This window comes from Schistocerca nitens, chromosome 12, assembly GCF_023898315.1.
Source record: "Schistocerca nitens isolate TAMUIC-IGC-003100 chromosome 12, iqSchNite1.1, whole genome shotgun sequence".
In the NCBI taxonomy this organism is placed as follows: domain Eukaryota; kingdom Metazoa; phylum Arthropoda; class Insecta; order Orthoptera; family Acrididae; genus Schistocerca; species Schistocerca nitens.
Window position 1 is genome coordinate 14606722 of NC_064625.1, and position 15105 is coordinate 14621826.

The 15105-nt window shown below is 48.0% G+C and overlaps 1 protein-coding gene across 2 annotated transcripts in view; it reads right to left on the bottom strand.

The window, feature by feature from the left end:
* LOC126215027 (nascent polypeptide-associated complex subunit alpha, muscle-specific form-like) overlaps positions 1-15105 on the bottom strand; it is a 241824-nt gene that overhangs the window by 99248 nt on the left and 127471 nt on the right. For both annotated transcript variants that reach the window (XR_007542076.1, XM_049941653.1), the window contains exon 2: positions 2082-2192. Coding sequence is in view for 1 of the 2 variants with exons in the window: in XM_049941653.1 (XP_049797610.1) it covers positions 2082-2182 (101 nt within the window). In the remaining variant the exon portion in view is untranslated. The remainder of the gene's footprint in view (positions 1-2081; positions 2193-15105) is intronic.

The window sequence follows — 15105 nt, forward strand, 5'->3', positions numbered from 1 at the left end:
GCTTGCCATGCCATTTCCACCTGGCGCCTCAGTTGGACCAGCGTTCGTGCTGGACGTGCAGACCGCGTGAGACGACGCTTCATCCACTCCCAAACATGCTCAATGGGGGACAGATCCGGAGATCTTGCTGGCCAGGGTAGTTGACTTACACTTTCTAGAGCACGTTGGGTGGCACGGGATACATGCGGACGTGCATTGTCCTGTTGGAACAGCAAGTTCCCTTGCCGGTCTAGGAATGGTAGAACGATGGGTTCGATGACGGTTTGGATGTACCGTGCACTATTCAGTGTCCCCTCGACGATCACCAGTGGTGTACGGCCAGTGTGGGAGATCGCTCCCCACACCATGATGCCGGGTGTTGGCCCTGTGTGCCTCGGTCGTATGCAGTGCTGATTGTGGCGCTCACCTGCACGGCGCCAAACACGCATACGACCATCATTGGCACCAAGGCAGAAGCGACTCTCATCGCTGAAGACGACACGTCTCCATTCGTCCCTCCATTCACGCCTGTCGCGACACCACTGGAGGCGGGCTGCACGATGTTGGGGCGTGAGCGGAAGACGGCCTAACGGTGTGCGGGACCGTAGCCCAGCTTCATGGAGACGGTTGCGAATGGTCCTCGCCGATACCCCAGGAGCAACAGTGTCCCTAATTTGCTGGGAAGTGGCGGTGCGGTCCCCTACGGCACTGCGTAGGATCCTACGGTCTTGGCGTGCATCCGTGCGTCGCTGCGGTCCGGTCCCAGGTCGACGGGCACGTGCACCTTCCGCCGACCACTGGCGACAACATCGATGTACTGTGGAGACCTCACGCCCCACGTGTTGAGCAATTCGGCGGTACGTCCACCCGGCCTCCCGCATGCCCACTATACGCCCTCGCTCAAAGTCCGTCAACTGCACATACGGTTCACGTCCACGCTGTCGCGGCATGCTACCAGTGTTAAAGACTGCGATGGAGCTCCGTATGCCACGGCAAACTGGCTGACACTAACGGCGGCGGTGCACAAATGCTGCGCAGCTAGCGCCATTCGACGGCCAACACCGCGGTTCCTGGTGTGTCCGCTGTGCCGTGCGTGTGATCATTGCTTGTACAGCCCTCTCGCAGTGTCCGGAGCAAGTATGGTGGGTCTGACACACCGGTGTCAATGTGTTCTTTTTTCCATTTCCAGGAGTGTACAAAGCAGAGTGTATGCAGGTATGGTGTATGACCGGGATCTCCTTCCAAAGTCCCGGATCGATTTCAACCCAATTTGGCACAGAGACACCAGGTCTCATGCGTGTCAGTTCTGTAGGGTTTATAACCTCCTAGCTCCAATAGGAACAGAGAAAACTGGTCTTTGAGTCACTAGCATATATGCTACTCTACATGATAGACATTTTGATTCGGAAATCGACTTACTTTGCAGCACCGTCTACACGCCAGGGGCAAGAAACTGTTTTCCAGGCCCCAGTATGTCAGCTGCCGTGAGTGACAGATATGCTGCGTTGGTAGTATTGGCCTGCTTTATCGACCTGCTCTGCATGGCAGCGTACATGTCAGTGGCAAATAAATGATCTTCAGGTCACTGAAATGTAGCCTGCCCTGCATGAAGGGTGTGTTATGGGAGTAGGTTCGACCTGCTTCCGTGAACTGTACTACAGGGGCTACATGGGCATGGGAAGATGTATGAAGCATGTGAATGGTGTAAAGAGTGGTGGGCAGGAAGAAAAGGAAGAGAGGGGGCAGAGGTGGAAATAGAGAGGGAGGATATGGTCAGAGGGAGAGGGGAGGAAGAGATGGCTAGAGAGATAGGGTGGAGGAAAAGGACAAAGAGATGGAGAGGATGAGATGAAACAGATACATAGAGGTGGGAGGATGATGTGGACAGGTAGATGAAGGAACAAGTGGATATAGAGATGGTGAGTGGGAGGTGTGATCAATACATGATACATACGTTGAAGGCATATGCGAATGAAGCAATAAAATAAGCGGAAGCTGTTGAGAAACACTACAGTCCGATTGAAAGCACCTTCCATTTTTCGATAACGTAATCTTGTGAGTGTTTTTCATACTGGGATGTCTCGATATGTGTTGGTACTTACGTCTCCTTCCTGTGACACACGTGTTCCCCCAGCAGTGTGGACGATGACGTAGAGGCCGCCGCAGCTGCCACCGCCAGCGCCGCCCACAGCCACGTGGCCATTACGTGGCCCCTGCAACAACGACACCAGGGATACTAGAGCGCAAAGCAAGTGATCTGTTACTGGCTGCAGGCTGCTATATGTGTGGACAGCAGCAAGCGACGATGACGGTCTCTCAGTTGGTATCACTGCACGTCTGTAGCGTCACGAACCTACAAACCGAAGGTTTCGCAGACAGTAGAAGATACAAAAACTTAGCACTTTTTCTGTTTTGCAGTAGAATGGCAACAGCTACCTACGTATCTGTATTTGAAGCAATAAAAGTAACGTAAATGCAAGAAATTTAGAGCTTGCATCCAACTTATGTTACCTTTTTCAGCTTCACTGCACAAACACAGAAACACACAATGTTTATCAGTATCGAGTAAACAAGTAAAATATAACTGATTAAAACTAAAAATATTTGTTTCAATTGTAAGTGAATCTAATAGATGGTACACCCTAAAATTTTGTAGGCATTGCAGCACGATTACAAAAAAGAGATGATGTAGCAGCTGGTTTGTAATGGTGTCCGGAAAGATATGAGCCGTTGACTTGTGGACACCAGAGATTTGCGGACACGTAAGGTTGGAATGTAGTCGAATTAAAACGGGCGATGCTGAGGGAATGAGATTAGGAAATGAGTCACTTAAAGTAGTAAAGGAGTGTTGCTATTTGAGGAGAAAAATAACTGATGATGGTCGAACTAGAGAGGATATAAAATTTAGACTGGTAATGGCAAGGAAAGCGTTTCTGAAGAAGAGAAACTTGTTAACATCGAGTATAGATTTAAGCGTCTGGAAGTCGTTTCTGAAAGTATTTGTATGTAGCCTTGTAAGGAAGTGAAACGTGGACGATAAATAGTTTAGACAAGAAGAGAATAGAAACTTTCGAAATGTGGTGCTACAGAAGAATGCTGAAGATCAGATGGGTAGATCACATAAATAATGAGAAGGTATTGAATAGGAGAGAAGAGAAATTTGTGGCAGAACATGACTAGAAGAAGGGATCGGTTTGTAGGGCATATTCTGAGGCATCAAGGGATCACCAATTTGGTATTGGAGGGCAGCGTGGAGGGTAAAAATCGTAGAGGGAGACCAAGACATGAATACACTAAACAGATACAGAAGGATGTAGGCTGCAGTACGTACTGTGAGATGAAGAAGCTTGCACAGGATGGAGTAGCATGGAGAGCTGCATCAAACCAGTCTCTGGACTGAAGACCACAACAACAAGGTTACGTAACAACGCGCAGTGCAGTAGCGACTACAGATAGTATTCTTTGAGCTACAAGCAGCAGTCAGTCGTAGGTCGTTCCCGCGTGATGAACACGGTTACATACGTGTTCGCTGGTCAAGTGTTGCACGGTTGCACATTTAATAACTGATGTATTACTGGTCTGAAAGGAAGCGAGGACGGGCGCCAGTCACAGGCGGCCAGTATTAACAGTGCCATAGATTAATATCTCGGTTAACAAAGTTCTGTATTTATTCTCCATACAGCACTACAAACTTGGAAACATATTTAAAACAAATAAAAATTACGTAATTTTTCTGTCATGTGAACTAACAATTAGTGTGACGGCCCCTTTCTCTTTAAACATCACTGTGACGCTTGACCAACCCACAGACGTACGAAGCCGTATTTACCACGCGGTAGCAAGCTCTCTGGTGACTGCTGTGTGTAGCCTAGACAGCAGTACTTACAGCCGTTACCACACTGTGTACTGTTACATAACCTTACATCTGAATTGTTCCGTGAAAGTGGCTCTGGTGGCAACACCACTCCCTGCGCTTACTTTACTTCTACATTCCTAGTGTGACTACCACTGTGGAAAACCACCAAGGTCAGCCCTTCCGCGGTTGCAGGTATCGTAAACTTGGAGAATCCAGAGAGGGTGTTCCTTCGTCGGTGTGCTTACGTGAAAAGTTTGGTCACTGCAAGAGGAAGATGCGTTCGAAGAGTGGAGACGTGTTTTAAGTGTGCGAACATCTCTGTGGACCTCCTCACGCCGCAGCTCTAGAAATAAATACGCAAATAGAGAGGCAGAAGAAGAACGCTCGAGAAGTTACTGTACAGTTATGCGAGCTACACGTGCAATGGCGAATCTTCATGATAAAGGTTATGATTTTACTACTGTAATGCCTCTCTCAGAAAATATGAAGAGGATCTTGCGTTATCCCGAACAGCCCCAAAACTCTTTTGAAATTTTTCTTCACGAAGATATCCTAAAATGGCCGATGACCGTAGTTCTCGTCTAGAAGACGATAGGTCACAGAAGAAGATGGTCATTTTTACTGGAAGTAAAAGAAAAGATAGCTTAAAAACATCGTCGTATTTTTATGGCTGAAACATTTCAGAGTGGCATCAAGCAGTCTGCACAAATCTACGAGGGTTGACTGAAACGTAATGCCTCCACCTTCGTAACTCTTTAACAGTTGGCAGCATTGGTATGACGCAGGTATATCTACATCTACAGCTACATCCATACTGCGCAAGTCACCTGATGGTGTGTGGCGGAGGGTACCTTGAGTACCTCTATCGGTTCTCCCTTCTATTCCAGTCTCGTATTGTTCGTGGAAAAAAGGATTGTCGGTATGCTTCTATGTGGGCTCTAATCTCTCTGATTTTATCCTCATGATCTCTTCGCGAGATATACGTAGGAGGGAGCAATATACTGCTTGACTCCTCGGTGAAGGTATGTTCTCGAAACTTTAACAAAAGCCCGTACCGAGCTACTGAGCGTCTCTCCTGCAGAGTCTTCCACTGGAGCTTATCTATCATCTCCGTAACGCTTTTGCGATTATTAAATGATCATGTAACGAAGCGCGCTGCTCTCCGTTGGATCTTCTCTATCTCTTCTATCAACCCTATCTGGTACGGATCCCACACTGCTGAGCAGTATTCAAGCAGTGGGCGAACAAGCGTACTGTAACCTACTTCCTTTGTTTTCGGATTGCATTTCCTTAGGATTCTTCCAATGAATCTCAGTCTGGCATCTATCTGCTTTACCGACGATCAACTTTATATGATCATTCCATTTTAAATCACTCCTAATGCGTACTCCCAGATAATTTATGGAATTAACTGCTTCCAGTTGCTGACCTGCTATTTTGTAGCTACATGGTAAAGGATCTATCTTTCTATGTATTCGCAGCACATTACACTTGTCTACATTGAGATTCAATTGCCATTCCCTGCACCATGCGTCAATTCGCTGCAGATCCTCCTGCATTTCAGTTCAGTACAATTTTCCATTGTTACAACCTCTCGATATAATACAGCATCATCCGCAAAAAGCCTCAGTGAACTTCCGATGTCATCCACAAGATCATTTATGTATATTGTGAATAGCAACGGTCCTATGGCACTCCCCTGCAGCGCACCTGAAATCACTCTTACTTCGGAAGACTTCTCTCCATTGAGAATGACATGCTGCGTTCTGTTATCTAGGAACTCTTCAATCCAATTACACAATTGGTCTGATAGTCCATATGCTCTTACTTTGTTTATTAAACTACTGTGGGGAACTGTATCGAACGCCTTGCGGAAGTCAAGAAACACGGCATCTACCTGGGAACCCGTGTCTATGGCCCTCTGAGTCTCGTGGACGAATAGCGCGGGCTGGGTTTCACACGATCGTCTTTTTCGAAACCCATGCTGATTCTGATTCCTACAGAGTAGATTTCTAGTCTCCAGAAAAGTCATTATACTCGAACATAATACGTGTTCCAAAATTCTACAACTGATCGCCGTTAGAGATATAGGTCTATAGTTCTGCACATCTGTTCGACGTCCCTTCTTGAAAACGGGGATGACCTGTGCTCTTTTCCCAATCCTTGGAACGCTACGGTCTTCTAGAGACCTACGGTACACCGCTGCAAGAAGGGGGGCAAGTTCCTTCGCGTACTCTGTATAAAATAGAACTGGTATCCCATCAGGTCCACCGGCCTTTCCTCTTTTGAGCAATTTTAGTTGTTTCTCTATCCCTCTGTCGTCTATTTCGATATCTACCATTTTGTCATCTGTGCGACAATCTAGAGAAGGAACTACAGTGCAGTCTGTGAAACAGCTTTGGAAAAAGACATTTAGTATTTCGGCCTTTAGTCTGTCATCCTCTGTTTCAGTACCATTTTGGTCACAGAGTGTCTGGACATTTTGTTTTGATCCACCTACCGCTTTGACATAAGACCAAAATTTCTTAGGATTTTCTGCCAAGTCAGTACATGAGCGCCTCTCGCATATCCCTCCTCACACTACATTTCTCTTCGCGTAATTTTTGTTTGTCTGCAAGGCTTTGACTTTGTTTATGTTTGCTGTGAAGTTCCCTTTGCTTCCGCAGCAGTTTTCTAACTCGGTTGTTGTACCACGGTGGCTCTCTTCCATCTCTTACGGTCTTGCTTGGCACATACTCATCTAACGCATATTGTACGATGGTTTTGAACTTTGTCCACTGATCCTCAACACTATCTGTACTTGAGACAAAACTTTTGTGTTGAGCGTCAGGTACTCTGTAATCTGCTTTTTGTCACTTTTGCTAAACAGAAAAATCTTCCTACCTTTTTTAATATTTCTATTTACGGCTGAAATCATCGATGCAGTAACCGCTTTATGATCTCCGTAGCCTCTTCTGTACAGCTCCAGTTGTCGGGAAGCCTTAGCATTGAACGGCTGTGTTGTTACAGTGTAAAGTATGGAACCGTGCGCAGACGGACGGCCAATGCGATTTAAGTAACTAGCAGTCGCTGAATTCTTGACAGCAGGAGCCTCATCAGAGAATGAAAGCAGTTTATGGTGATTGTGTTGATGTGAGTACTGTGCATCGTTGGGTGAGTAAGTTTAAAGATGTTGAGGCGGGAACATCTGACATGAATGACAAACGAAGATTTGGATGTCTTGTGACAGCAACCACCGAGTTTCACAAGCAAAATGTTGACAGATTGATTCAGGACGATCGTCGTATCACTCAGAGAGAAACTGCAAGCACAGTCGAGGGCTAACAAGGGTCCGAAAGGAAACGGGGAAATGTTCTCCTGCAGCATCATAATGCCATACCACACACTTCACTTGCCACCGCAGCAGAACTTCAGAGACTGAATCTCACCACCGTACAGCATCCTCCATATAATCCACATTTAGCACCGTCTGGAGGTGGAGACATTACTTTTCATTCATCCCTCGTACACCATACAGGCAGACTTACGGGGCCCGAGTGACGAACAGATATTCTTCCCATTGTATTTGCCCCCCCCCCCCCATAATTACAAGAAAGACACTTGTTTCGTCTGATTAAACAAACAGTTCGTCAGTGGTATCCACGAAAAGTGTCTTTCTTGAGTGAGGCAGATGCGATATTTGCCCTTCGTGGAATTTTCCCCTCAAGAGGAATAAGTGAATGTTTTGTCCGCACCAAGAAGAATTTATGGAGAAAAGATCAAGATGTCGGTTTGACTGACGAGTGCCATCAGAGCGAAACTTTGTGACTTCACGCCAGCACGTGAGCCACGTTGGCATTTGTAAAACCGGTGGCTGTAGTGATGGATGTGTTGATATTGATGCCCAGGCTCCTGACAACCGAAGACTTTCTCAGTTTTTGACTACTTTGTGGATACTTGGCTCCAGAAGGATAAATCCACATCGCAGTGTGGAACAGCTGCGGGAAAAGGCACCGAAAAACCAATGCTGTTGAAGGGTTGCTCAACAAAATAAATAATATTATTCAAAACCTTCGCCCTAGAATCAGCTATTTTGTTGAATGCTTGAAGAAGAAAGTGGAGCTCACAAACTGCATGGGAGATGAAGCTTGAAAGGAAGGTGTGAAAGAAAATGTATTTGAAACTGGATGACGCGATAGAGGCAACTGTAAACGTTTATAAAGATACTGGCGGCATTAAGTACTTGTGTGGTGTCACCGTCAGACACCACACTTGCTAGGTGGTAGCCTTTAAATCGACCGCGGTCCGTTGGTATACGTCGGACCCGCGTGTCGCCACTATCAGTGATTGCAGACCGAGCGCCGCCACACGGCAGGTCTAGAGAGACTTCCTAGCACTCGCCCCAGTTGTACAACCGACTTTGCTAGCGATGGTTCACTGACAAAATACGTTCTCATTTGCCGAGACGATAGTTAGCATAGCCTTCAGCTACGTCATTTGCTACGACCTAGCAAGGCGCCATTATCAATTGCTATTGATATTGTGAAGAATGTACAGACAAGAGCTACGTTCAACATTAATGGATTAAAGTTAAGTATTCCACCATCTGCGTCCGTTTTTCTAAGTTATAAAGTCCTTGTCCTGTTCCAGACCTCACGCCAGCCTGCGTGAGCTAAAACGCGTGCCTTTCGGCTTCCTCCAAACTCCGTGGATTGGCTCCTGCCAATTCACAACATTTTGGCGACGAGGTTTTCCGCGTTTTTATTGATATTGCCCTGATTTACTTGTGTAATGGCTTCGCCACAATCTCCAGATGTACCGTCCGAATTTTATCGCTTACAGAATCAGCAGACGCAGGCCTTACTGGATGCCCTTGGACAGCTCGTCCAGGGTCAACGTGCGATGCAAAACGATGCGGCGGCCGCCGCTCCACCGCTACAACACGCAGTTGCACCACCTTTTCGTCCTTTTGATGCTGCACTGGAAAGCTGGACGGAGTGGTCACGCCAATTTGGATTCCATCTCGCCGCCTACAGAATTCAAGGTAATGAGCGGCAGCCTTTTCTCCTTTCCTCCGTAGGCGTGCACACGTACCGTGTGATAGTGAAATTATTTCCCTGACGCGACGTAGCAACTCTGTCCTACGACGAAATTTTGTCTGCATTAGATGCATATTTCAAAGAATCAGTCAATGTGGTTGCAAAACGGTATACCTTCTTTCGTACAAAAAATGGTTCAAATGGCTCTGAGCACTATGGGACTCAACTGCTGTGGTCATAAGTCCCCTAGAACTTAGAACTACTTAAACCTAACTAACCTAAGGACAGCACACAACACCCAGCCATCACGAGGCAGAGAAAATCCCTGACCCCGCCGGGAATCGAACCCGGGAACCCGGGCGTGGGAAGCGAGAACGCTACCGCACGACCACGAGATGCGGGCTCTCTTTCGTACAAAACGTCGGCCGGTCAAACTAATCGGGAGTGGGTTGCAACCTTGCAAGGCCTTACTAGGGATTGTGCTTTTGAGTGCCAATGTGGACCCCCTTATTCAGATACTATGGTACGTGATGCAATTGCACAGAACGTTTCTGATGTTCATATAAGGGAACAGATTTTGAAACTAGTCAATCCCTCCCTTCAAGTGATAGACATATTAGATCGGCAGGACACACTTGACTTTGCTCAGTACTCATTTGAAACTTCGCCACCCATGTGTCAGGTTAACCGGCCCACCGGGCGCGCTGCATGGAACAGTAAACAGTCCTCGCGCCCAGCCGCGCAGCTGCCACCACACTCTCAGCCACGTGTGCCCCGCAGGCAAGCAAATGCAGTGCTAAAATCATGCCCGCGGTGTGCTACTAGACATTCGCGTGAGAATTGCCCATCACGCCAGGCTATTTGCTTTTTCTGTAATAAAAAAGGACATGTTCAAAGTGTTTGCCAGAAAAAGCTCAGATCGGACACTCACAACCATTCCAGGCCCTTTGCTTCACGCTGAATTCGAACCAAGGATACTCCGGCTCGTGAAACTTCGCCCATGGAAATTCATGTAGTTCATTCCACTCCGCCCAGTGCTACTCTCTCTAACAGTGACTGTGTTCATCCCACAAATAATGTGCGTCGACATCGACGGAAATCCCGTCAAGTCACAAGTGATTTTGTACCAGTGTCAGTTCACGTTGCACGAGACAGTCGCCCTTGTCGTCAGCAGGACAATAAACTTTTTGTCGACTTGGACATTAACGGCAAAGTGATACCATTCCAGCTCGATACCGGAGCTGCAGTTACACTGATCAATCAAGACACGTACAAACAGCTGGGCACACCTCCGTTGCGTGCCGCAAATGTTAAGCTAACTACATATTCAGGTCACAGGCTCCCTGTGTTAGGACAGTGCAGCCTTCTTGCAACATACAAAGGAAAAACAAAACTTGTGTCATTGTACGTCCTTCGTTCTCCTTCTGCAGTGAACTTGTTTGGTTTCGATTTATTTCAGTTGTTTAAGTCTATAGTAAATCAGGTCCTATCAGTGAACCAGACTGTGCCTTCAGTGTTTCTCGTCTATGTGAAGAGTTTGCAGACATTTTTGCACCGGGCCTTGGTTGCGCTAAGATCTATAAAACACATTTGGAACTGAAAGTAAACGCGCAACCGAAATTTTTCAGAGCGCGCAATGTTCCCCACGCATTGCGTGATGAGGTCGCAAGAACATCAAACGATTTGGAATCACAAGGTGTGATTGAACGTGTGCAGGCTTCTCTCTGGGCATCACCGTTAGTAATTTTGCCAAAACCTTCCGGAAAATTGAGACTTTGTGTGGACTTCAAGGCAACAGTGAATCCACATCTAGTGACTGCAACTTTTCCTTTACCCCGCCCAGAAGATCTTTTTGACAAACTGTGCCCGGGTAAATATTTTTCGAAGTTGGACCTAGCAGATGCGTACTTGCAAATACCGGTGGACGAAGAATCCCAGCGCGTTTTGGTGGTTAACACGCATCTTGGTTTGTATCGATTCAAACGACTGCCATTCGGGTGTGCATCTGCCCCTGCATTGTTTCAGCAATATCTGTAAACTGTTTGTGCGTCGGTCCCTACTGCAGCAAACTATCTGGACGATATTGTGATCTCCGGAAAGACGGAAGAAGAACATTTAGCCAATCTCAGAACATTATTTCAGGTCTTGCGACAAAATGGTCTTCGCTTGCGGAAGGACAAATGTGTGTTTTTTGCTCGTGACTTACCCTACCTGGGACATGTACCCAATGCCCAAGGCATACATCCCAGTCCCGAGCACCTCCGTGCCATACAAGACTTGCCTTCGCCGCAGAATTTGAAGCAGCTACAGAGTGTGCTGGGAAAAATTATTATCATCGCTATGTTCCCCATGCCTCTTCCATTTCAGCTCCGCTTCATCGCTTACACTGTAAAGGTGTTCCGTTCGTCTGGACGACGGAATGCGAACGCGCCTTTCGCCAGTTGAAATCGGCGTTGCTTTCCAATACTTGCCTTACGCCGTTCGATCCCCAGAAGCCCCTTTTGTTGATGGTGGATGCATCGGATTTCGGGATCGGTGCTGTGCTTGCGCACAAAGATGGATCGCATGATCGCCCTATTGCCTTTGCGTACAAATTGCTCTCGTCTGCGCAAAGAAATTATTCACAGATCGAGAAAGAAGCATTGGCTCTCGTATTTGGTGTTACTAAGTTTCATGATTTCTTGTATGGTCGTCACTTTACCATCATCACAGACCACAAACCTTTGACATCGCTTTTTCATCCGAACAAGCCTGTACCTCCACAGAAATTCATTCGCTGGTCTATTTTCCTCTCGCAGTACCGCTACGATATCTTGTATCGGTCCACTGCTAAGCACGGAAACGCCGATGCGTTGTCTCGTTTGCCTGTTGCTGAGGATAGAGCATTCGATTCCTCCGAACTTGCTTGCATGTTCATTGATGCGGAAATCGATGACGTGGTCGAATCGTTTCCGATTGATTTTCGTCGTGTAGCTACAGCCACAGCTGCTGACCCTGTTCTTGCTACCGTTCTGCGTTTTGTTGCTACGCACTGGCCCTTGTCAAAGTCACGGAACGAGGATCCGTTGGTTCGCCGATTTTTTGCTCACAAGGAGAGACTTTTTGTACGACGTGGTGTTTTGCTGTTGCGTTCTGATAATGATCAGTCCAGGGTCGTGGTCCCACGTTCGTTACAGTCCTCTGTCTTACGGCTTCTCCATCAAGGACATTGGGGTATAGTGAGCACGAAACAACATGCTCGTCAGCACTGTACTTGGTTCGGAATCGATGCTGCGATTACGAATATGTGCTCTTCTTGCATGGCGTCTGCCGAACAACAATCCGCACCACCGCGGAAATTCTTTGCACCGCCAAAAGCCACTTCCCCTTGGCAACGCTTACACATCGATTTTGCTGGTCCATTCTGGAATGCTCGATGGTTGGTTCTGGTAGATTCATTCAGTAATTTTCCTTTTGTTGTCCGATGGTCTTCCACGACGTCATCTGCCACCATCCAAGCGTTATCTGCTATCTTTTGCATTGAAGGTCTGCCACAGGCTATTGTTTCCGACAATGGCCCACAATTCAGGTCCGCCGAATTTCAGTCATTCTGCAAGGCCAATGGTATTCAACATCTGACAACCGCGCCGTTTTCGCCACATTCAAACGGTGCCGCTGAACGATTGGTCCGGACTTTCAAGTCACAGATGTTGAAGTTAAGAGTCGCATTCTCGGGAGGACGCGTTTTGCTCTTTTTGTCCTCGTGTCGCTCTCAGCCCCGAGATTGTCGCTTGCCGGCTGAGTTGCTCCACGGTCGTCCTCATCGAACCTTGATGTCTTTGCTGCATCCGCTGCATCAGGTTCCTGTGCAGCGGCAGACGCCTGCTTTTGCCCCAGGCGACGTTGTATACTATCGCAACTATCGAGGTTCACGGCGTTGGCTCGCAGGGCGCATTCTTCGCTGCCTCGGCCGCGCTATGTATCTGGTTTTGGGGGCCTCTGGTGAGGTGCGCTGGCATCTCCACCAGCTGCGCCTCTGTCGTCGCATGGGATCTGCCGCTCGCCGTCTGCTTTCAGCGACGGTGCCGTCCGGTCAGCGCCCTGGGGTCCCATCTACTGGCTCGCCTCAGCCCCAGGTGTTACCGACGCTGCCTTCCATTTTGCCCCATGGCGACGCGCCGCCGCCGCCGGCTGTTCTCCCGCCGGCGACGCCCGCAGTGGACGCGTCGTTGCAACCGCCGGGCGCCTCCCTGGGTCACACGCCGTCGATCGCTTCCCGTGACCAGTTGTCCTCTGACATGGAACTCTTGCCCGCTCCGGACCATATGTCGTCTTCGCCCGTCGGGTGCCCCGGCCCGATGGAGGTCGACCCTTCGGCCCCTCCAGTCTCTCTACGGGCGCATACACCGCATGTTGGCGTGCACCCTGGAGCAGGTTTTCAGGCGTTTCCTAGCTCCCCTCGGACCGAATGGCAGGGTGCGGGTGGCACAGCCTTGGCTGTTGTTAGGCTCCCTACCTCGTCGCATACGTCACCATGGGGTCCTCCCCGCGGCGGGCGAAAACCTTATGCCACAACCGTGCGCCGATTTGCGGGGGAGGAATGTGTTGTCACCGCCAGACACCACACTTGCTAGGTGGTAGCCTTTAAATCGACCGCGGTCCGTTAGTATACGTCGGACCCGCGTGTCGCCACTATCAGTGATTGCAGACCGAGCGCCGCCACACGGCAGGTCTAGAGAGACTTCCTAGCACTCGCCCCAGTTGTACAACCGACTTTGCTAGCGATGGTTCACTGACAAAATACGTTCTCATTTGCCGAGACGATAGTTAGCGTAGCCTTTAGCTACGTCATTTGCTACGACCTAGCAAGGCGCCATTATCAGTTGCTATTGATATTGTGAAGAATGTACAGACAAGAGCTACGTTCAACATTAATGGATTAAAGTTAAGTATTCCACCATCTGCGTCCGTTTTTCTAAGTTATAAAGTCCTTGTCCTGTTCCAGACCTCACGCCAGCCTGCGTGAGCTAAAACGCGTGCCTTTCGGCTTCCTCCAAACTCCGTGGGTTGGCTCCTGCCAATCCACAACAGCTTGCTTGCAAGCCGTTGTCCACATTCAAAAACTCGACTATGGTCCATTCGCAAGTAATATATTAAAAAGCTATGTAAGCAACTGACTCCTCGCAAATTTATGTGTTTTAAATTATTAATTATATTGCAAAAGCATTATCACCATTTTATGTTATATTAATAAATAAACTGTAATAAAATTGACATCTGCCGGATATCAGCGTCGTACTTGCACGATATTTCGGTCACGTAGCTCCTGACCTTCATCAGGTGCGACCTGAGACTGCTCCTCGAGTGGACCTGGTCCAGTATTTATGCCTGTGGCCTTCCCTCTCCACCAACGGCTGCAGACGCTTCCTCTGTGGTCCGCGCCCATTCCCTGCGACCTGCTGGAGCGTTGCTGCTCCGTTTTCCGTCCGCTGCGGTTCTAGGTGTTCCCTCTGCGGTCCGCGCCTACCAAACCCGCTCCTGGGGATTTCATCTACGGTCTTGTGGTTGCTCCTTATGCACAGTTTTCTGAAGCTACACTCTTATGTTCCATGTTAGATAAGTCGAGGGGATCATTGCCACCACGAAATTGCTGTCAAAAATGACATGGTGGTGTGTAACATCAAAAGAGCGAATTGCTGAAATTGTACTTCATGTTTTATAGTCTTTAAACAAGGCTTTGTCTGGCCTTATGATATGCCTGAAATAGCAGTATATGTACTCCGTATGCCTTCGTATTATACATTTGAAACAAAACAAAAATCTACCTTCTCAGCCGGCGGAGTGACCGAGCGGTTCTAGGCGCTTCAATTTGGAACCACGCGACCGCTACGGTTCGAATCCTGCCTCGGGCATGGATATCTGTGATGTCCTTAGGTTAGTTAAGTTTAAGTACTAAGTTCTAGGGGACTGATGACCTCAGATGTTAAGTCCCATGGTGCTCATTGCCATTTGAACCTACTTTATCAGATATATTTTTTTGAATTGCATTTCAATCCAAAATTATTGGGTAGCATAATTAGCGTAATTATTGTTAAGATTTCGGAATGTGGTCAATAATAGATTCTCTGGGACATCGCTTTGACTTTAAATATTAATACACAATAATAGCGGCCAGCCGGAGTGACCGAGCAGTTCTAGGCGCCTCAGTCTGGAGCCGCGCGACCGGTACGGTCGCAGGTTCGTATCCTGCCTCGGGCATGGAAGCGTGTGATG